At 44.5% G+C, this 21,584-nt stretch overlaps 1 protein-coding gene across 1 annotated transcript in view; it reads right to left on the bottom strand.

Moving 5' to 3' along the window:
- paplna (papilin a, proteoglycan-like sulfated glycoprotein) overlaps positions 1–21,584 on the bottom strand; it is a 499,040-nt gene that overhangs the window by 167,034 nt on the left and 310,422 nt on the right. The window contains exon 3 of the mRNA XM_041214175.1: positions 6,426–6,486. Coding sequence (XP_041070109.1) covers positions 6,426–6,486 — 61 coding nt within the window. The remainder of the gene's footprint in view (positions 1–6,425; positions 6,487–21,584) is intronic.

Here is a 21,584-nt window from a genome sequence, read left to right as displayed (position 1 = left end):
GGAATTTTCTAGTGTCCTGGATAGGTCCTCCTTTAACCAAGCATTATTGGAATAAACTGGGAACAAAAAAAACTACAGGAGCTGTTCCTATGGCCTAACTAATGAAAGCTGTGTGTAGCCAAGTCAAACAGACATAGAACAGGAGGCCATTCCTTGTTCCAGTCCTACTCAGGCCCCCTCCCACAACTTTTTCTCCGGTACATTGATGACTGCTTCGGTGCCGCTTTATGCTTTCATCTGGATCTGGAAAAACTTATTAATTTTGCTTCCAATTCCACCCCTCCATCATTTTCACATGGTCCACCACTGACACTTCCCTTCCCTTTCTTGACCTCTCTGTCTCAGTTTCTGGTGATAGACAGTCCACCAATATTCATTGCAAGCCTACCGACTCCCACAGTTATCTCGACTACAGCTCCTCACACCCCGCTTCCTGTAAGGACTCCATCCCATTCTCTCAGTTCCTTCGCCTCCGTCGCATCTGTTCTGATGATGCCACTTTCCAAAACAGTTTCTCTGACATGTCTTCCTTCTTCCTTAACCGAGGTTTTCCACCCACGGTGGTTGACAGGGCCCTCAACCATGTCCGGCCCATTTCCTGTGTATCCGCCCTCACACCTTCCTCTCCCTCCCAGAACCATGATAGGGTCCCCCTTGTCCTCACTTATCACCCCACCAGCCTCCGCGTTCAAAGGATCATCCTCCGCCATTTCTGCCAACTCCAGCATGATGCCACCACCAAACACATCTTCCCTTCACCCGCCCCGGCCCCCCCGGTGGCTTTCCACAGGGATCGTTCCCTCTGGGACACCCTGGTTCACTCCTCCATCACCCCCTACACCTCAACCCCCTCCCACAGCACCTTCCAATGCAATCGCAGAAGGTGCAACACCTGCCCCTTTACTTCCCCCCTCCTCACGGTCCAAGGGCCCAAATGCTCTTTTCAAGTGAAGCAGCATTTCACTTGCACTTCCCTCAATTTAGTCTACTGCATTCGCGATCTCCTTTACATTGGAGAGACCAAATGCAGACTGGGTGACCGCTTTGCGGAACAGCTTCGGTCTGTCCACTAGCATGATCCAGACCTCCCTGTCACTTGCCACTTCAGCACACCACCCTGGTCTCATGCCCACATGTCCATCCTTGGCCTGCTGCAATGTTCCAGTGAAGCTCAATGCAAACTGGAGGAACAGCACCTCATCTTCCGACTAGGCACTTTACAGCCTTCCAGACTTAATACTGAGTTCAATAATTTCAGATCATGAACTCTCTCCTCTATCCCCACCCCTTTTCTGATCCCCCTTTTTCAATAATTTATAATTTTTTTACAAATATATTTTTCTTTTCCCACCTATTTTAAAATTTATTTCAATCTATTGTTTTATATCCACCTTTTAGCCCATTTCGATCCCTTCCCCCCACCCCACCCCCACTAGGGCCATCTGCCACTAGCTCGTCCTGCTTGCTACCCTTAATGTCCCCATTAGCATATTCCTTAGATAATATCACCACTGTCAACACCCCTTTGTCCTTTTGTCTACGACATCTTTGGCAGTCTCTTCTTTGCCTCCACCTATCACCCCTATCTGTCCTATCTTACTGTCCTACCCCCCTCTACCAGCTTATATTTCACCCCATTTCTCTTTTTCCTTAGTTCTGATGAAGGGTCATATGGACTCGAAACGTCAACTGTATTCCTCACCGCAGATGCTGTCAGCCCAGCTGAGTTTTTCCAGGTATTTTTGTTTTTGTTCTAGAACAGGTGTCCATTTAGCCCCTCAAGCCTGTTCAGCCATTTAATCAGATTATTACTGACCTGTACCTTAACTCCATTTACTCACCTTGTTCCCATCCATCACCATTAATACTCTTATCTAACAAAGATCTATAAATTTCAGTTTTGAAATTTTCAATTTACCTCCAAAAACTACAACATATTGGGGGAGAGTGTTCCGAATTTCCACCACCCCTGTGTGAGAAGTGTTCTTTGACATCACCTCTGAAAACCTGGCTTTAATTTTAAGGTTGTCTGCGTGCCTCCACCATAGGAAAGGGTGCCTCTTTATCTACCCTATCAAAACCTGTTAGCATTTTAAACACCTTGATTAGATCACTCAAGGGAATACAAGCCTAGTCTGTGCAAGCAGTCCTCATAATTTTGATACAGATTCTGTGCTGCAACAATCTCAGAGGTACAATTCCCAGTTTGTCCTTGGTTAGCCATACAGTTGATGCCGTTGGACTTGGCACCCTTACAGTTAGAGCCAGGAAAGATTAGCTGGGGTACCAATTTCTGCTCCCTAGACACTGACCTCTGCTGGAAAGTAGTGTTGTTTGGACATTGCATAAAGATGTGTGTTCTCCCTTTCAGGCAAACAGACTATGATTCCTCTCTAGGTTTACAGCTGTAGGACCACTTGGGCAAGTTATGGAGATCAGCCATCACTCGTGTGAGAGGAAGGCAGAATATTGGAGAGGTATATGAAAGTTCCTGCTGCATTATGTTAAAGAAGAGGGAAGTTATTCCTTGTGTCCTGGTAAATATTTATCCCTCAACCACCATCACTGAAAAACAAATTATCTGGTCATTAATTTCATTGCTGTTTGTGAGATCTTGTATTGTGCAAGTCAGCTGTCTACATTTCCTACATTACAACAATTGACTATACTCCAAAACTGTTCAGTTGGCTGTAAAGCGCTTTAGGTATTCCTGAGGTTGTGAAGGTTCTCTGTAGAAACATGTACTATTTGTTAAGTGAGAGAATTTCACATACACAAACAAAAAATTCTGGCAATACTTAACAAATCATGTAGCATCAGTTGAGAGAAACAGAGTTAAGATTTCAAGTTGATGTCAGTTCATCAAAACTGGAAAAACTTGAAATTTAACAGGTTTTAAGCAAGTACAGAGGCAGGGAAGGAGAGAAGAGGCGAAAAGATAAGCTTGCATTTATATAGCACCTTTCAAGACCTCAGGATGTTCCAAACTGCTTTACAGTAATGAAGCACTTTTGAAGTGTAGTCACTGTGCTAATGAAAGAAAGGTAGCCAGTTTGTGCACAACAAGCTTGCACAAACACCAATGTGATAATGCCCAGATCATCAGCTTTTATGATGTCGATTGAGGGAAAAAATTATTGGCCAGGGCAGCAGGGGTGACCCCCATGCTCTTCTTCAAAATAGTGTAATGGGATTTTTTTTTACATCCACCTGAGAGGGAAGATGGAGCTTCAATTTAATGTCTTGGTTGAAAGATTATTTCTTTGACTCTTCTTCATGTACTGTATTAAAGTGTCAGTCTAGAGATGCCCTTGAGTGTGTGGAAGGCAGGAAAGTTTAAATGACAAAAGGGATAATGGGGAAAAGCAAAAGTGAATGGTAATGGGACAAGTCAAGAAACAAAAGATGGGTCTAGAAGAGGTGTGAATTGCAAGACCAGGAACATTACTAGCACCTACTTTATGTTTTTCTAAAAAAAAAGTATGGGAGCAATGGTTATGATCTTGGTGAGTCTGGAAGATTGTAAGATGCCTAATATTTGAAAGAGAAATGATAATTCCTCGAACTTCCATTGGCTCCATTGCTGTAATGAAGCTCAATGATGGAGTGGGACAGGCATCTGATCAGAAGCTCAGGGTCACATAGTGTTCGACAAAGTGACCATCCAATTAACCTGATTGTTGGGGATAAGACAGGGGATAAGGACTAGGTGGAATGCTCTTTCAGAGAGCCAGTACAGACTCCTTCTGCACTGTAAAAAGGCTGTGAAGTACAAGACTGTTCAAACTGTCCCGTCTTTAACACAATGAGGGCAAAGTAGGCCCCACAGGAAAGGAAGTGTGTGTTACTATGGAAGGAGCTGGGTTGATGAATATCCGGGAGTAAATCACTCACCACAGCCTGTCCCTTCGTAGAGAACCTTAAAAGGGCATGGGGGAGAAAATATTCTCCAATCCTTCACTCCTGATTATGTAATGCTACCAGATCCGCAGAAGATTTGTGCTGTAAATTAATACCTTAATTGCAAAAGTAGTCCTTTAAATTCCCATTCCATCCCTCCCATGCAATTCCATCCCCATGCTACATTCCACATCTCCCAGGGCATTCCTCCCTTTCCTATGCCCTCCCCCCATCCATGGCCTCAATCCCCATCTCTCCGATGCTGTTCCTCTCCCAGTTCCTAATGTGTTTCCAGTGGGAGAGTAAAGAACAAAGGGGCATAACCTTAAAATCAGAATTAACTTGAAAATTAAATTTAGAGTCAGGATATTAAAGAGATTGATGGGTTCTTGTTCAGCAAAGATTTTGAAGGATATGGAATCAACACAAGTAACAGAAAAGAAAGATAGGTTTGACTTTCTCCAGCATCTTTCACAACCTCAGCCACTGAAGTATTTTTGAAGTGTAGCCACTGTTGTGATGCAGGAGAAACAGCAGCCAAATTGCACACGGCAAACTCCCACAAACAGCAATGTAATAATGACCAAATAATCTGTTCTTGTGATGTTGATTGAGGAATAAATATTGGCCTGGATACCCTTACTCTTCGAAATAGTGAACATAGGATCTTTTACATCCACATGAGAGAGGAGACAGGGCCTATGTTTAACGTCTTATCTGAAATATCTCCAATAGTGCACAGCCCTCCCTCAGTACAACACTGAAGTGTCAGCTAGATTTTTCTGCTCAAGTCCTGGAGTGGCACTTGGACCCACAACCTTCTGACTTAGAGACGAGAGTGCTATCAACCTTAGATGGAGTCAGGTCATAGGTCAGCCATGATCCAATTGAATAGTGGAACAGGCTTGAGGGGCTGAATGGTCTCCCATTCCAATGTTCGGTGAAGTTGACAAGGTATGAAGGGAGTTCAGACCATTTCATTAATATGATAACAAACCTTTAATTGACTTGTTGTCTAAGTTTTAATTAATTATTGCTTTTAATCCTCTGTCGCTTGTCCTTTATATACTATACAACAATTTGCATTTACATAACGCCTCGAATATTGTAAGAAAATCCAAGGCACTTCCCAGGAGCATTATCAGACTAAATGTGACAACAAAGCACATAAGGATACATTAGAGCTATAGGATGGAATTTTGTACCCTCTACCATGTCCAATTTAGTTATGGGGGCATTTAATTAAGCAGAAGGGTTGCAGGTGGGGATTCCCACCACCTTCCTGCCTCTACCCCAATTAAATCCATAGCAGGAAGTCCCATGGACGGCCTTCCCACCCTGCCTTCAATTGAGGCTTTTAGTGGCCTCTTAATCTAGCAGCGGGTATGGGGCTTGCCATGTGGGGAACATGACAAGCTAAAACAAAAATAAAAATGCCTGGAAAAACTCAGCACATCTGACAGCATCTGCGGAGAGGAACACAGTTAACGTTTTGAGTCCGAATGACCCTTCAACAGAACTAAGGAAAAATAGAAAAGAGATGAAAAATAAGCTGGTTTAAGGAGGGGAGAGGGGTGGCGGTGGGATAGGTAGAGCTGGATAGAGGGCCAGTGATAGGTGGAGATAGTCAAAAGATCTCATAGACAAAAGGACAAAGAGGTGTTGAAGGTGTTGACAAGCTAATCCTGGCCGGTTTACTTGCAGGCTCCCAGGGGCGTGCCCATTCATTCAAAGGCACTCAGTATCTGATCAAGGGACCTAGCATCAGGAAGTGGAGCAGGAGGTTGGCCAGCTGAGAGTCACCACTCTGCCCTTGCTGCTGACCCTGCTCTCTACCTCTTCCCTATGAACTCTCTCCCTCCATCACTTACCTCTGGCCTCAGTCCCTCCTCCACTTGAGTCTCAGGTTGGTGTTGTACAGGCAGCAGCCACCACCTCCCTGAGGGTGCTGCTGTGTACAGATGAGCTGCTGGCCTCCACCATCTGCAAATGTACATCAGCACAGGGGACTTGTCTCAGGCTCATCTCTACATATAAAGAGTGAATGCAACACTTCTCAAATCAGAGGACTAATGTTGAAACTCTGATTGAAAAGGTGATTTCTATCAGAAGTTAGATTTCCCCCCACCCTTTTCCTCTTTTGGGAGTGATGTTGGGATATAGCTCGAAGGGTGATCACACCCATGAAATTAACACTCTTGCATTGTTTGCCCAGATGTTGCTGAACTATTTCAACATTCCAATATGGGAATGTTCACAGTCAAATCCCATCCTGTTCTTAACCCACACATGTATTTCCACTGAACTTATTCAATAGCAAACAGGAGAGATAATTTCCATATCCCACCGCCATTAATGAGACACTACAGTTAATTGCAGCATCCTTACTGAAACTCAAGATCAGCCCAGTCCACATAGCCGACCAGTCTAAGCACCATCTTCCTGGCGTGCAGATATACCAGCTGATCAGGGAACCCATTTACACTCTGCTCCTGTCCAATATGTACAGGAACATTTCACTGTACCTGAATGTTGCAAGAACGGTAGTTTCTGAAAGGTCCAATGCAGCTGCTTCCACCATCTCTCCTGGAAGTAAAAATTGAAAAAATGAAAAACACACCAGTTTTAAGTTTGCACTTATGACTTGACATTGAGATTCATATAAAATCCAAAATAAACAATTAGTCAATGCAGTGATGAGGGGAGCCACCCAGCATAAAGTATTCCCTGAAATGTAACAGCACCCATTCAGAATAAGTAAAGCATAATGTATAGAAATAGGGAGAATATGAATTGTACAGAGCCTTGGTCAGACCATATTGGGTTCAGTTCTGGGCATTCCACTTCAGAAAGGTTATAATGATCTTGGATGAGGTGCATTGTAGATTTAGAATGATACCAGAGCTAAAAAGGTTAAATAATGAAGGTAGTTTGCATAGAATAGGCTTGTATTCCTTTGAATATAGAAGATTAAGATCTATTTGTGTTTAGGATGATTAGGAGGGGTAAATCTTGTGGAGGGCATGGGGGGGGGGGAGTGAGGAGCAGGCCATGGAATTTCAATGTGAGCCTATCCCAGCTACTTATCTGGGTAAGTAGGGGGACCCTGCCTGCTTGTGTTACGAACAGTCCCCGGGCGAAATCCCCCAATTTGTTATGATCTCAGGCAAGATACCCCAAATTGTTAACTTCTTGAACAGGCCCCCAATTTTGTCATGTTCCCAGGTGAGGAGGAATGAGCTGGCTCCCCTTCTTTATTCAACCCCCTTGATTGGTCACAACAAGGTTAATTTTAAAGGGATCCCTTCCCCTATGATACCTTTTCCTAGTCCAAATGTATTTATGTTTTAGAAGGAGCCAATTTAACCAGGTTTCCTTGAGCAAAAGAAAGAGTAAGTTTATTAGTTACTAAAAACCAGAGACAGAGTAATAAAAACACAAGACACATGTACACAGATCAGAAATGAGAACTTGAGTCCAAAAATAAAAGTTAAAAAAGATATACAAATCAGTAAGATAAAAGCAAAATACTGTGGATGCTGGAAATCTGAAACAAAAACAGAAAAGGCTGGAAAAGCTCAGCAGGTCACGCAGCATCTATGGAGAGAGAAACAGTTAATATTTCGAGTCCGTATAACCCTCTGAAGAAGAGTCATATGGGACTTGAAACGTTAACTCTCTCCACAGATGCTGCTAAACCTGCTGAGTTTTCCCAGCATTTGCTGTTTTTGTATACAAATCAGTCTTTGGCTTGTCTGTGAGAAGTAGATGATGAAACATTGTGGCCATTAAGTTGGATGATTAACTGTGTTCCTCCCCGCAGATGCTGCTAGACCTGCTGAGTTTTTCCAGGTATTTTTATTTTTGTTTTAGCTGAAGGAGCCGTTCTGTTTCCTTTATGACAGTGGCTTTTCTGACATCCCTCCAGCAAGAGAGAGAAACATAGACCCTTTTACCTGCAAGCTGCAGGGCTGCCTAGTTGATGTCCTTCTGCTGTGACCCTCACAGCACACCAGAACAAAACACACAGATCAGGTTTGAAGTTGGCTTTTTGACCCATTTTCTTGTGTATTCCTGGAAGGGAAGAAAAAACCTGCCTTTTGCCCAGAATCTGCCTTCTTTCAACTCAGATCATTTCCACATTCTGAGATATCACTCAACAGGAGATGGTTTCTGCTGAGATGTGGTAATCAGTCTCCATTCGCTCAGCAGCCACAGGAGATTAAAGATCAGCATTGCATCCCTTCCTTTCAAGTGTCTCTGTCTGAAGTAGGCCTTGACACCTTTTTCGGTGTGACATTCCATGTTCTCTTTGAAATAGTTCATCAAGTATAATCGATACATGAATTTTCCAGGAAGTGGTTGCTTTACATCCTCAGCCAGCTTTTGCTTGTATGTCTTTTTAAAAAATACATATCTTCCTTTAAAAAGTTCAATATGCCCATAAATAATTCGGGGCTGTGATCTGCTGTTGTGACATTTCCCCCACACAACAAATAAAAGGAAATTCGTTCACATTTCATTACAAAGTGGGAAAAAATTTATAAAACAACAAACACGCTCACATACACCTTCATTCTCCTAGCCTTGGTCGATATTATCTCTTTAGTTCTAACCAGGTCTGTTTAAGCTCTGGACAGGGCATATGCAATCACATTTGATTTCCTGGCAATGTGGGTGAAACAAACACCAATGAAATAACCCGGCATTCTGTGTCATAAACTTTTCCACAAAGGTTAATGAGTTGTGATCAGTACAGATTGGGGTCTCTCTGTATTCATTTCAGACATATATCTCAAAGTGTTTGAGAGCCAGTAATAAACTCCATTGTGGAATACCATTTCTGATGCTTGTTTAGTGTTTTGGAGAAGTACCCGATTGGCCTCTCTCTTCCTGATTCGTCTTCCTGGAGGAGGACAGCCCTGACCCCAATAGCACTTGCATTAATGACTACTTTAAATTCTTGGTCAAAGTTCAGAGCTGCAAGCACAGTTTCGCCTATTAAAATAGCTTACAGCCTTTCGAAAGCTGTCTGGCATTTCTCCATCCAACACTACCTTTGCAGGTCTGTGAGGAGTCTCTGTTTCCTCATTAGCACCGCATTTTTAATGTAGTAGCATTCAGGAACTGCTTCTGCCTCAGCTTCAATGTGTGCAGTCTGAGCTAATGTTTATAACAATGGGTCAGCTTGCTGGGCCAGTACCAAGGAAGATTTATTTATTTATTGACTCCCGAAAGAGGTTTTCGATAACCAGACCGTAGGGTCTTCTGCCTGTAGTGCCACTTCAGCCTCCATTTATGGAGCTTATCTGGCCATAGACTGTGTTACCACACAATCAGGGAAAATGCCAGGCACTTTCTTCTGCAGCTGTTCTATCTCCCTTACCTCAGTGGGCTTCTCTGAGACCACTGGGGATGCTATTATCTTTGATCTTGGCAGGTCATTGCCAAGGAGCAGGATGACCCATCCATAGGCAAATTGGGCTGACTCCCACGATCACTGGTCCTGAAACAAGGTCTCATCCAGATGCACCCAGTATAAGGGGATGTTCGTGTATCCTCCTTCAATCCCCTTTACCAACACCTTGGCATTTACTGCACACTCTGGTGGGAAGGTCATGCCTTTTGCCAGCAGTAGCATTTGGCTGGCCTCGGTATCCCTCAGTATCATTTCAGGCTTACTTGCCTCACCCTGGAGAAATGTGGCCATCCTTGCTTCAGATACAAAATCCTTGTAACTCTCAAAGATTTGTTTAACCTCATCTGAGCACTCAGAAGTGCATCTACAGGGATTCGCAGCCGCAGTCAGAGCCATAGTCTGGTCTGCTATGCTCTCTGATTCCCATTCTCTGCACAGGGTGCATGTGCCCTGGTGAATCCCGTAACATCCAGCATTTGGCCTGCAGGTGCCCTACCTTTCAGCAGTTAAAACACACAAGCTTCTTGGCCTTACTTTTAGTTTCAGCACTATTCTTTCTGTCCTGAGGATGACCTCCAGCATTTCCTTCTCTCCAATGGGTGCTCAGTTTCCTATCACTCTCTCCACCTCTATCCTCCCAGTTGGTTGGAGGTGACTAGGGGAGGGTCTCTTCTGGGACAAGGGTCTGTGGATCAGCACATAATCATCTGCCAATGTGGCTGCCGCCTGGCTCCTCTTACCCTCTGTTCCCCTAGGTGTATTCTTAGTGGGAAGGGTATGGAGCTTTTAAACTCCTCAAGGAGAATTATTTCACAGAGGTTTTCGTAAGTGGCTTCTGTTTTAAGTGCATGCACCCATTGGTCAAAAGCAATTTGCTTAAGCCTTTCAAGTTCCAGGTACGTCTGATCAGGCCATTTCCTAAGGGTATGGAATTTCTGATGGTACACCTCCGGCACTAACTGGTACGCACTTAAAATAGCCCTTTTTGCTGCCTCATAATCAATGGCACTTTTCTCAGGCAAGAGAGAGTAAACCTCGAGAGCTTCTCCTGGAAAACTTACTCTAGTAATAGGGACCAATGTTGAACTGGCCATTTTAACCACTGCAGTAACCACTCAAAAGTGATAAAGAAGACTTCCACCTCTGCTTCATCAAACTTTGAGATAAAATGAACAAACCAGTTTGCCTCAGCCCTTAAGTCTGAGCTAGTGGTGTCTTCAGGGACACAGTAGGATTCCTGCTCATCAGCTCAAGCTATTTTAGTTTAAACTCACTTTCCCTCTCTCTGTCCTGAAATTCTCTCTCTTCTCTCCTGGCTTCTCTCTTTCCCTCTTTCTCCTCCCCTTTCCTTTCCTCTTTCCTGAAACTCTAATTTCTGCTGCTCTCTACTGCCACTCTATCCATTTCATCCTCCTCAATTTCCACCTGTAAACCACCCCTTGTTGGCCACCCCTTTTAAAACTTAAGTTTTTTCTGGCTTTCAGGCGAAATTCTAAACCTAAGTCCCTCGCTAGCTCTTCTAACTGTTCGAGGGACGGAACTTTTAAATCCTCAAAAGTAACTTCTCATTCTCCTCAAAAAGCATTGGCATCAAATGTGGATATTTCTTAGTATAGACTCAAGAAATCCTTTTTGCAATTTAAAAAATTGGTTTCAAAGGAACAATTTGCTTTCCCTACTCTAATTATTTTGTTTTGTCTGTGGGAACTATTCTGGCACCGAGCTCCCAATTTATTACGGCCTGTCCCCAGATGAGATCCCCCCAATTTGCTATGAGCTGGCTCCCATTCTTTACTCAACACCCTCGGTTGGTCAAAATAAGGTTAATTTAGAAAGGATCCCTTCCCGTGTGGATACCTTGTCCCAGTTCAAATGTATTTATGTTTTAGGAGGAGATAGGCTTCCTTGAGTTAAAGAAAGAGTAAGTTTATTGGTTACTAAAAAACCCAGAAAAAATTATATAAACACAAGTCACATATCAGAAATGAGAAGTTGAATCCAAAAATAAAAGTTAAAAATATTTTCTTTATTCATTCAAGGGATGTGGGCATTGCTGGCTAGGGCAGCATTTTTTGCCCATCCATAACTGCCCTTGAGAAGGTGGGTGGTGAGCTGCCTTCTTGAACCAGTGCAATCCATGCAGTGTAAATACACCTACAGTGCTGTTAGGAAGGGAGTTCCAGGATTTTGACCCAGCAACAATGAAGGAACAATGATATATTTCCAAGTCAGGATGGTGAATGGTTTGGAGGGGAACTTCCAGGTGCTAGTGTTCCCATGTGTCTGCTGCCATTGTCCTTCTAGATGGTAGTGGTTGTGCATTTAGAAGTTGCTGTCCAGGGAGCCTTGGCATGTTACTTGTGCATCTTGTAGATGATACACACTGCTGCTACTGTGTGCCGGTGGTGCAAAAAATGAATATTTGTGGATGGGGTGCCAATCAAGCAGGCTGCGTTGTCCTGGATGGTGTCAAGTTTCTTGAGTGTTGTTGGAGCTGCACTCACCCAGGCAAGTGGAGGGTATTCCATCACACTCTATCCTTATAGGTTGTGGACAGGCTTTGGGAGTCAGGAGGTGAGTTATTCACTGTGGGGTTCCTAGCCTCTGACCTGCTCTTATAGCCACAGAATTTATATGGCTAGTCCAGTCCAGTTTCTGGTCAATGGTAGCCCCCAGAATGTTGATCGTGGGGATTCAATAATAGAATGTCAAGGAGCGATGGTTAGATTCTCTTTTGTTGGAGATGGTCATTGCCTGGCATTTGCAGTGGCGCGAATGTTACTTGCCACTTGTCAGCACAAGCCTGGATATTGTCCAGGTCTTGCTGCATTTGGACAAGGACTGCTTCAGCACCTGAGGAGTTGTGAAAGGCACTGAACATTGTGCAATCATTAGTGAACATAAGACCATAAGACATAGGAGCAGCAATTAGGCCATTCGGCCCATCGAGTCTGCTCCGCCATTCAATCATGGCTGATAAGTTTCTCAACCCCATTCTCCCGCCTTCTCCCCGTAACCTTTGATCCCCTTACCAATCAAGAACCTATCTATCTCGGTCTTAAATACACTCAATGACCTGGCCTCCACAGCCTTCTGTGGCAATGAATTCCATAGATTCACCACTCTGTGGCTAAAGAAGTTTCTCCTCATCTCTGTTCTAAAAGGTCTTCCCTTTACTCTGAGGTTGTGCCCTTGGGTCCTAGTCTCTCCTACTAATGGAAACATCTTCCCCATGTCCACTCTATCCAGGCCTTTCAGTATTCTGTAAGTTTCAATCAGATCCCCCCTCATCCTTCTAAATTCCATCGAGTATAGAAACAAAAAAACTGCGGATGTTGGAAATCCAAAAAAAAACCAGAACTACCTGGTAAAACTCAGCAGGTCTGGTAGCATCGGCGGAGAAGAAAAGAGTTGACGTTTCGAGTCCTCATGACCCTTCAACAGAACTAGGTGAATCCAAGGAAGGGTGAAATATAAGCTGGTTTAAGGTGTGTGTGTGGGGGGGTGGGGGGACCGGCGTGGTGGTTTGGGTGGAGGGAGAGAAGTGGAGGGGGGTGGTGTGCCACGAGAGCTATACCTTGAGTGCCCTACCATCCTTTCTTAATTAGCACATTCGTTTAGATAATATCACCAACTTCAACACCTCTGTGTTCTTTTGTTCTGTTGTCTGTGACATCTTTTGATGATCTGCTTCTATCACTGCTTGTTTGTCCCTACAACCACACCACCCCCCTCCACTTCTCTCCCCCCACCCAAACCACCGCCCCCCCCACCCCACACACACACACACACAACTTAAACCAGCTTATATTTCACCCCTTCCTTGGATTCACCTAGTTCTGTTGAAGGGTCATGAGGACTCGAAACATCAACTCTTTTCTTCTCCGCCGATGCTGCCAGACCTGCTGAGTTTTTCCAGATAATTCTGTTTTTCCATCGAGTATAGACCCAGAGTCCTCAAACATTCCTCATAAGTTAAGCCTTTCATTCCTGGGATCATTCTTGTGAACTCCTCTGGACCCTCTCCAGGGCCAGCACATCCTTCCTGATTGCTCACAATATTCTACATGTGGTCTGACCAGAGCCTTATAAAGCCTCAGCAGCACATCTCTGCTTTTATATTCTAGTCCTCTCGAAATAAATGCCAATATTGCATTTGCCTTCCTAACTACTGATTCAACCTGCAAGTTAACGTTAAGAAAATCCTGGACTAGGACTCCCAAGTCCCTTTGCACTCCAGATTTCTGAATTCTCTCCCCATTTAGAAAATAGTCTATTCTTCCTACCAAAGTGCATGATCTCACACTTGCCCACATGGTATTCCATCTGCCACTTCTTTGCCCATTCTCCTAACCTGTCTAAATCCTCTGCAGCCTCCCTCAATACTACCTGTCCCTCCACCTATCTTTGTATCATCTGCAAACTTAGCCAGAATGCCCTCAGTTTCTTCATCTAGATCATTAATGTATAAAGTGAAAAGTTGTGGTCCCAACACTGACCCCTGCGGTACTCCACTAGTCACAGGCAGCCATCCTGAGGAGGACCCCCTTATACCCAGTCTCTGCTTCCTGCCAGACAGCCAATCTTCTATCCATGCTAGTACCTTGCCTCTAACACCATGGGCTTCTTATCTTATGATGGAAGGAAGGTCATTGATGAAGCAGCTGAAGATGGTTGGGCTAGGACACTACCCTGAGGAATTCCTGCAGTGATGTCCTGGAGCTGAGGTGACTGCCCTTCAATAATCACAACAATCTTTCTGCTAAGTATGACTCTAACCAGTAGAAGAGTTTTCCCCGATTCTCATTGACTCCAGTTTTGCTAGGGCTCTTTCATGTTACACTCGGTCAAACTTGATGTCAAGGGCAGTCACTCTCACCTCACCTCTGGATTTCAGCTCTTTTGGCCATGTTTGAACCAAGGCTGTAATGAGGTCAGGAGCTGAGTGGCCCTGGCAAAACTCAAACTGAGCGTCAGTGAGCAGGTTATTGCTAAGCAAGTACTGCTTGATAGCACTGTTGATGATCCCTCCCATTACTTTACCGATGATCGAGAGTAGACTGATGAGGCATAATTGGCCAGGTTGGATTTGTCCTGCTTTTTGTGTACAGGACATACCTGGGAAATTTTCCACATAACCGATAGACGCCAGTGTTGTAGCTGTACTGGAACAGCTTGGCTAGGGGTACGGCAAGTTCTGGAGCACAGATCTTCAGTACTATTGCCAGAATATTGTCAGCATCCATAGCCTTTGCAGTATCCAGTGCCTTCAGCCATTTCTTGATATCACTTGGAGTGACTCAAATTGGTTGTAGACTGGCATCTGTGATGCTGGAGATTTCTGGAGGAGGCCGAGATGGATCATCCACTCTGCACTTCTGGCTGAACATTGTAGCAAATGCTTCAGCCTAATCTTTTGCACTGTCATGCTGAGCTCCCCCATCTTTGAGGTTTGGGGTACTTGTGGAGCCTCCTCCTCCAGTGAGTTGTTTAATTGTCCACCACTATTCACAGCTGATTGTGGCAGAAATGCAGAGCTTAGATCTGATCTGTTGGCTGTGGAATTGCTTAGCCCTGTTTATCACTTGCAGCTTGTGCTGTTTGGCCCACAAGTAGTCCTGTGTTGTAGCTTTACCAGGTTGACACCTTATTTTTAGGCATGCCTGGTGCTGCTCCTGGCATGCCCTCCTGCACTCTTCATTGAACCAGGGTTGATCCCCTGGTTGGGTTGCAATGCCGGGCCATGAGGTGTTTGTTTATATAAAATTCTGCTGCTGCTGATGGCCCAAAGTGCATCATGGTTGCCAGCCTTGAGTTGCTAGATCTGTTTGGAATTTAGCATGGCAGTAGTGCCACACAACACAGTGGAGTGTATTCTCAATGTGAAGATGGCACTTTGTCTCCACAAGAACTGTACGGTGGTCACTCCTACCGACACTGTCGGTAGATGGACAGATGCATCTGCGGCAGACAGGTTGGTGAGGATGAAGTCAAGTATGTTTTTTCCTCTTGTTGGTTCCCTCACCACCTGTGACAGACCCAGTCTAGCAGCTGTGTCCTTTAGTACTCGGCCTGTTTGGTCTGTGGTGGTGCTACTGTGCCACTCTTGGTGATGGACATTGAAGTCCCCCACCCAGAGTACATGTTGCTTGACTAGTCTGTGAGACAGCTCTCCCAATTTTGCCACAAGCCCCCAGATGTTAGTAAGGACTACCAGTCCAACAACAATACCACTACGCCACTGCCTCTCTGTTAATAAAACAAATCAGTCTTTGGCTTGTCCATGAGGAGTAGATGCTGAAACGTTGCAGCCATGAAGTTGGGTGATTCCGGGAGAGCTGACTTTTGCAGTTGAGCAGTTGGTTTGAAGACACTTGGTACTGCAGGTTAGCTGAAGGAGCTGTCCTATTTCCTTTTTGACTGTGGTTTTGCTGAAATCCCTCCAGCAAGAGAGATAGAAAGATATAGCGACATTTACCTGCAAGTTGCAGGGTTGCCTAGCTGATGTTCTCCTGCTGTGATCCTCACAGCAGACACTAGCACACCAGAACAAGAACACACAGATCAGGCTTGAAGCTAAATTTTTAACCCATTTTCTTGTGTATTCTTGGAAGGGAAGAAAACAAGCATGCCTTTTGCCCAGAATCTGCTTTCTTTCAACTCAGACAATTTCCACATTCCGAAATATAACTCAAAAGGAGATGGTTTCTGCTGAGATATGGTAATCAGTCTCCATTGTCTCCGCAACCACAGAAGATTAAAGTTCAGTCTTTTGCAGTGCATTCCTCCTTTCAAGTGTCTCTGTCTGAAGTAGGCCTTACCTTTTGAGGTTTGACATTCCATGTTCTCTCTCGAATAGAAGGTAAAGTGTAATTGATATAGGAAATTTTCAATAAAGTGGTAACTTTACATTCTCAGCTTTTGCTTGTATGTGTTTTTAAAAAAGACATAGCTTCCTTTAAAAAGTTCAACATACCCGTAAGTAATTCAGGGCTGTGATTCGCTGTTGCGACACTTGTCAATGGCCCACTGAGTGATGTGAGTTCAACATAAGAACATAAGAAATAGGAGCAGAAGTAGACCACTCAGCTCCTCAAACCTGCCCCACCATTCAACAACGTCATGGCTGAATGGCCTCATAATGTTTTACACTGTGAAAATCCCATCTCTCTTCTCACTGTTTAAATCTGTGCAAATCCCTGCTATCCTCTCGCTGTTTTACACTGTGAAAATCCCTGCACACCTCTCGCTGTTTTACACTGTGAAAATCCCTGCTCTCCTCCCACTGTTTAAAACTGTGAAAATCCGCGCTCTCCTCTCGCTGTTTTACACTGAAAATCCCGGCTCTCCTCTCACTGTTTCACACTGTGAAAGCCCCAGCTCTACTCTTGCTTTTTACACTGTTAAAACCACTACTCTCCACTCGCTGTTTTACACTGTGAAAATCCCGTGTCTACTCTTGCTGTTTTACGCTGTTAAAACCCCTGCTCTCCTCTCGCTGTTTTATGCTGTGCAAATCCCTGCTCTCCTCTCGCTGTTTTACACTGTGAAAATCCCTGCTCTCCTCTTGCTGTATTACACTGTGAAAATCCCTACTCTCCTCACACCGTTTTAAACTGGCCAAATCCCTGCTGTCCTATCAATGTTTTACACTGTGAAAATCCGGGCTCTTCTCTCGCTGTTTAGACTGTGGAAATCCCAGCTCCTCTCTCGTTGTTTTGCACTGTGAAAATCCCGGCTCCCCTCTCGCTGTTATACACTGTGAAAATCCAGGCTCTCCTCTCACAGTTTTACACTGTGAAAAACCCTGCTCTCCTCTCACTGTTTTACATTGTGACAATCCCGGATCTTCTCTTGCCGTTTTACACTGTGAAAATCCCTGCTCTCCTCACACTGTTTTAAACTGTGAAAATACCAGCTGTCCTCTCGCTGTTTCACACTGAAAATCACGGCTCTACTCTCGCTGTTTTAGACTGTGAAAATCCCGGCTTGTCTCTCGCTGTTATACACAGTGAAAATCCCGGCTCTCCTCTTGCTGTTTTAGACTGTTAAAATCCCGGCTCTCCTCTCACCTTTTCCACTGCGAAAACCCCTGCTCTGCTCTTGCTGTTTTGCACTGTGAAAATTTCGGCTCCACTCTCGCTATTTTACACTGTGAAAATCCCGGCTCTCCTCTTGCTGTTTTACACTGTGAAAATCCCCGCTGTCCTCTCACTGTTTTAAACTTTGCAAATCACTGCTTTCCTCTCACTGTTTTATACTGTGCAAATCGCAGCTCTACTCTCACAGTTTTACACTGTGAAAACCCCTGCTCTACTCTCACTGTTTTACACTGTGAAAATCTCTGTTTTCCTCTTGCTGTTTTACACTGTGAAATTCCCATCTGTACTCTCGATGTTTTCAACTGAGCAAATCCCTGCTCTCCTCTCGCTGATTTACACTGTGCAAAACCCTGATCCCCTCTCGCTATTTTACATTGTGAAAATCCCTGCTCTCCTCTCGCAGTTTTACAGTGTGAAAATCCCTGCTGTCCTCTCACTGTTTTGAACTGTGCAAATTCCTGCTCTCCTATCACTGTTTTGAACTGTGCAAACGCATGCTCTGCTCTTGCTGTTTTACACTGTGAAACCCCTTGCTCTCCTTTTGCTGTTTTACACTGTGAAAATCCCTGCTCTACTCTCGCTTTTTTTCACTGTGAAAATCCTGGCTCTCCTCTTGCTGTTTTACACTGTGAAAATCATTACTCTCATCTTGCTGTTTTGCACATTGAAAATCCCTGCATTCCTCTCGCTGTTTTACACTGTGAAAATCTGTGCTCTCCTCTCACTGTTTTACACTCTGAAAACCCCTGCTCTCCTCTCACTGTTTTACACTGTGAAAATTCCTGCTCTACTCTTGCTATTTTACACTGTGAAAATCCATACTCCCCTCTTAAAGTTTTACACTGTGAAAATCCTTGCTCTCCTCTTGCTGTTTTACTCTGTGAAAATCCCTGCACTACTCTTGCTGTTTTACACTATGAAAAGCCCTGGTCTCCTCGCACTGTTTTACATTGTGAAAATAACTGCTCTCCTGTCGCTGTTGTACACTGTGAAAAACCCGTCTCTATGCTTGCCGCTTTAGAATGGAAATCCTGGCTCCCCTCTCACAGTTTTATATTGCGAAAACCCCTGCTCTCCTCTCGCTGTTTTATACTGTGCAAATCGCAGCTCTACTCTCACAGTTTTACACTGTGAAAACCTCTGCTTGGCTCTCGCTGTTTTACGCTGTGAATGTCCCGGCACCCTTCTCGCTGTTATACACTATGAAAATCCCGGCTCTCCTCTCAGTTTCACACCGAAAAACCTTGCTCCCTTCTCGCTGTTTTACACCGTGAAAATCCCTGCTCTACTCTCACTGTTTCACACTGTGAAAATCTCTGTTTTCCTCTCGCTGTTTTACACTGTGAAATTCCCATCTGTACTCTCGATGTTTTCAACTGAGCAAATCCCTGCTCTCCTCTCACTGATTTACACTGTGCAAAGCCCAGGTCCCCTCTCGATATTTTACACTGTGAAAATCATTACTCTCATCTTGCTGTTTTGCACATTGAAAATCCCTGCATTCCTCTCGCTGTTTTACACTGTGAAAATTCCTGCTCTTCTCTCACTGTTTTACACTGTGAAAATTCAGGCTCTCCTCTTCCTGTTTTACACTGTGAAAAAACCAGCTCTCGTCGCACAGTTCCACACTGTGAAAACCCCTGCTCCCCTCTCACTGTTTTAAACTGTGAAAATCCCTGCCCGCCTCTCGCTGTTTTGCACTGTGAAAATCCTGGCTCTCGTCTCGATGTTTTCAACTGTGCAAATCCCTGCTCTCCTCTCGCTGTTTTACACTGTGCAAATCCCTGCTCTTCTCTCGCTGCTTTACACTGTGCAAATCCCTGCTCTTCTCTCGCTGCTTTACACTGCGCAAATCCCTGCTCTCCTCTCGCTGCTTTACACTGTGCAAATCCCTGCTCTCCTCTTGCTATTTTACACTGTGAAGATCTATGCTCCCCTCTTATAGTTTTACACTGTGAAAATCCTTGCTCTGCTCTTGCTGCTTTACTCTGTGAAAATCCCTGCACTACACTAGCTGTTTTACACTGTGAAAAGCCCTGCTCTCCTCTCACTGTTTTATACTGTGCAAATAACTGCTCTCCTCCCGCTGCTTTACACTGCAAATCCCTGCCCTCCTCTCTCTTTTTTACACTGTGAAAATCCATGCTCCCCCTTATACTTTTACACTGTGAAAAGCCCTGCTCTCCTCGCGCTGTTTTACATTGTGAAAATAACTGCTCTCTTGTCGCTGTTGTACACTGTGAAAAACCCGTCTCTACGCTTGCCGCTTTAGAATGAAAATCCTGGCTCCCCTCTCACAGTTTTACACTGCGAAAACCCCTGCTCTCCTCTCACTGTTTTACACTGTGCAAATAGCTGCTCTCCTCTCGCTGCTTTACACTGTGTAAATCCCTGCTCTCCTCTCGCTGTTTTACATTGTGCAAATACCTGCTCCCCTCTCGTTGCTTTACACTGTGCAAATCCCTGCTCTCCTCTCGATTTTTTACACTGTGAAAATCCATGCTCTCCTCTTGCTGTTTTGCGCTGTGAAAATCCCTGCACAATACTTGTTGTTTTACACTGTGAAAAGCCCTGCTCTCCTCACGCTGTTTTACATTGTGAAAATAACTGCTCTCCTGTCGCTGTTGTACACTGTGAAAAACCCGTCTCTACGCTTGTCGCTTTAGAATGAAAATCCTGGCTCCCCTCTCACGGTTTTACACTGCAAAAATCCCTGCTCTCCTCTCGCTGCTTTACACCGTGCAAATCCCAGCTCTCCTTTTACCTTTTACGTTGCGAAAACCCCTGCTCGGCTCTTGCTGTTTTGCACTGTGAAAATTCCGGCTCCACTATCGCTATTACACATTGTGAAAATCCCGTGCCTCCTCTCACAGTTTCATACTGTGAAAAACCCTGCTCTCCTCTCACTGTTTTACACTGTGAAAATCCTTGCTCTTCTCTCGCTGTTTTACACTGTGAAACTCCTGGCTCTCATCTCGATGTTTTCAACTGTGCAATCACTGCTCTCCTCTCGCTGATATACACTGTGCAAATCCCTACTCCCCTCTCGCTGTTTTACACTGTGAAATTCCTTGCTCTCCTTTCGCTGTTTTACACTGTGAAAATCACTGTTCTACTCTCGTTTTTTTCACTGTGAAAATCCTGTCTCCCCTCTCACAGTTTTACCCTGCTCTCCACTCGCTGTTTTATACTATGCAAATCCCTGCTCTCCTCTCGCTTTTTTACACTGTGAAAATCCATGCTCTCCTCTTGCTGTTTTGCTCTGTGAAAATCCCTGCACTACTCTTGTTGTTTTACACTGTGAAAAGCCCTGCTTTCCTCGTGCTGTTTTACATTGTGAAAATAACTGCTCTGCTGTCGCTGTTGTACACTGTGAAAATCCCGTCTCTACGCTTGCCGCTTTAGAATGCAAATCCTGGTTCCCCTCTCACAGTTTTACACTGCGAAAACCCCTGCTCTCCTCTCGCTGCTTTACATTGTGCAAATCCCGGCTCTCGTCTTCCCTGTTACACTGCGAAAACCCCTGCTCTGCTCTTGCTGTTTTACACTGTGAAAATCCCTGCTCTCCTATCGCTGTTTTACACTGTGAAAATCCTGGCTCTCGTCTCGGTGTTTTCAACTGTGCAAATCACTGCTCTCCTCTTGCAGTTTTACACTGTGCAAATCCCTGCTTTCCTCTTGCTGCTTAACACTGTGCAAATCCCTTCTCTCCTCTCGCTGTTTTACACTGTGCAAATACCTGCTCACCTCTCGCTGCTTTACACTGTGCAAATCCATGCTCTCCTCTTGCTTTTTAACACTGTGCAAATCCCTGCTCTCCTCTCACTGCTTTACACTGTGCAAATGCCTGCTCTCCTCTTGCTGTTTTACACTGTGCAAATACCTGCTCTCCTCTCGCTGCTTTACACTGTGCAAATCCCTGCTCTCCTCTCGCTTTTTTACACTGTGAAAATCCAAGATCTCCTCTTGCTGTTTTGCTCTGTGAAAATCCCTGCACTACTCTTGCTGTTTTGCACTGTGAAAAGCCCTGCTCTCCTCGTGCTGTTTTACATTGTGAAAATAACTGCTCTACTGTTGCTGTTGTACACTGTGAAAAACCTGTCTCTACGTTTGCCGCTTTAGAATGAAAATCCTGGCTCCCCTCTCACAGTTTTACACTGCGT

Source organism: Carcharodon carcharias, chromosome 20, assembly GCF_017639515.1.
Source record: "Carcharodon carcharias isolate sCarCar2 chromosome 20, sCarCar2.pri, whole genome shotgun sequence".
NCBI classification, from domain to species: Eukaryota; Metazoa; Chordata; class Chondrichthyes; order Lamniformes; family Lamnidae; genus Carcharodon; species Carcharodon carcharias.
Note: the sequence above shows the minus strand (reverse complement) of the source record. Positions and strands in the feature narration are given on the sequence as shown.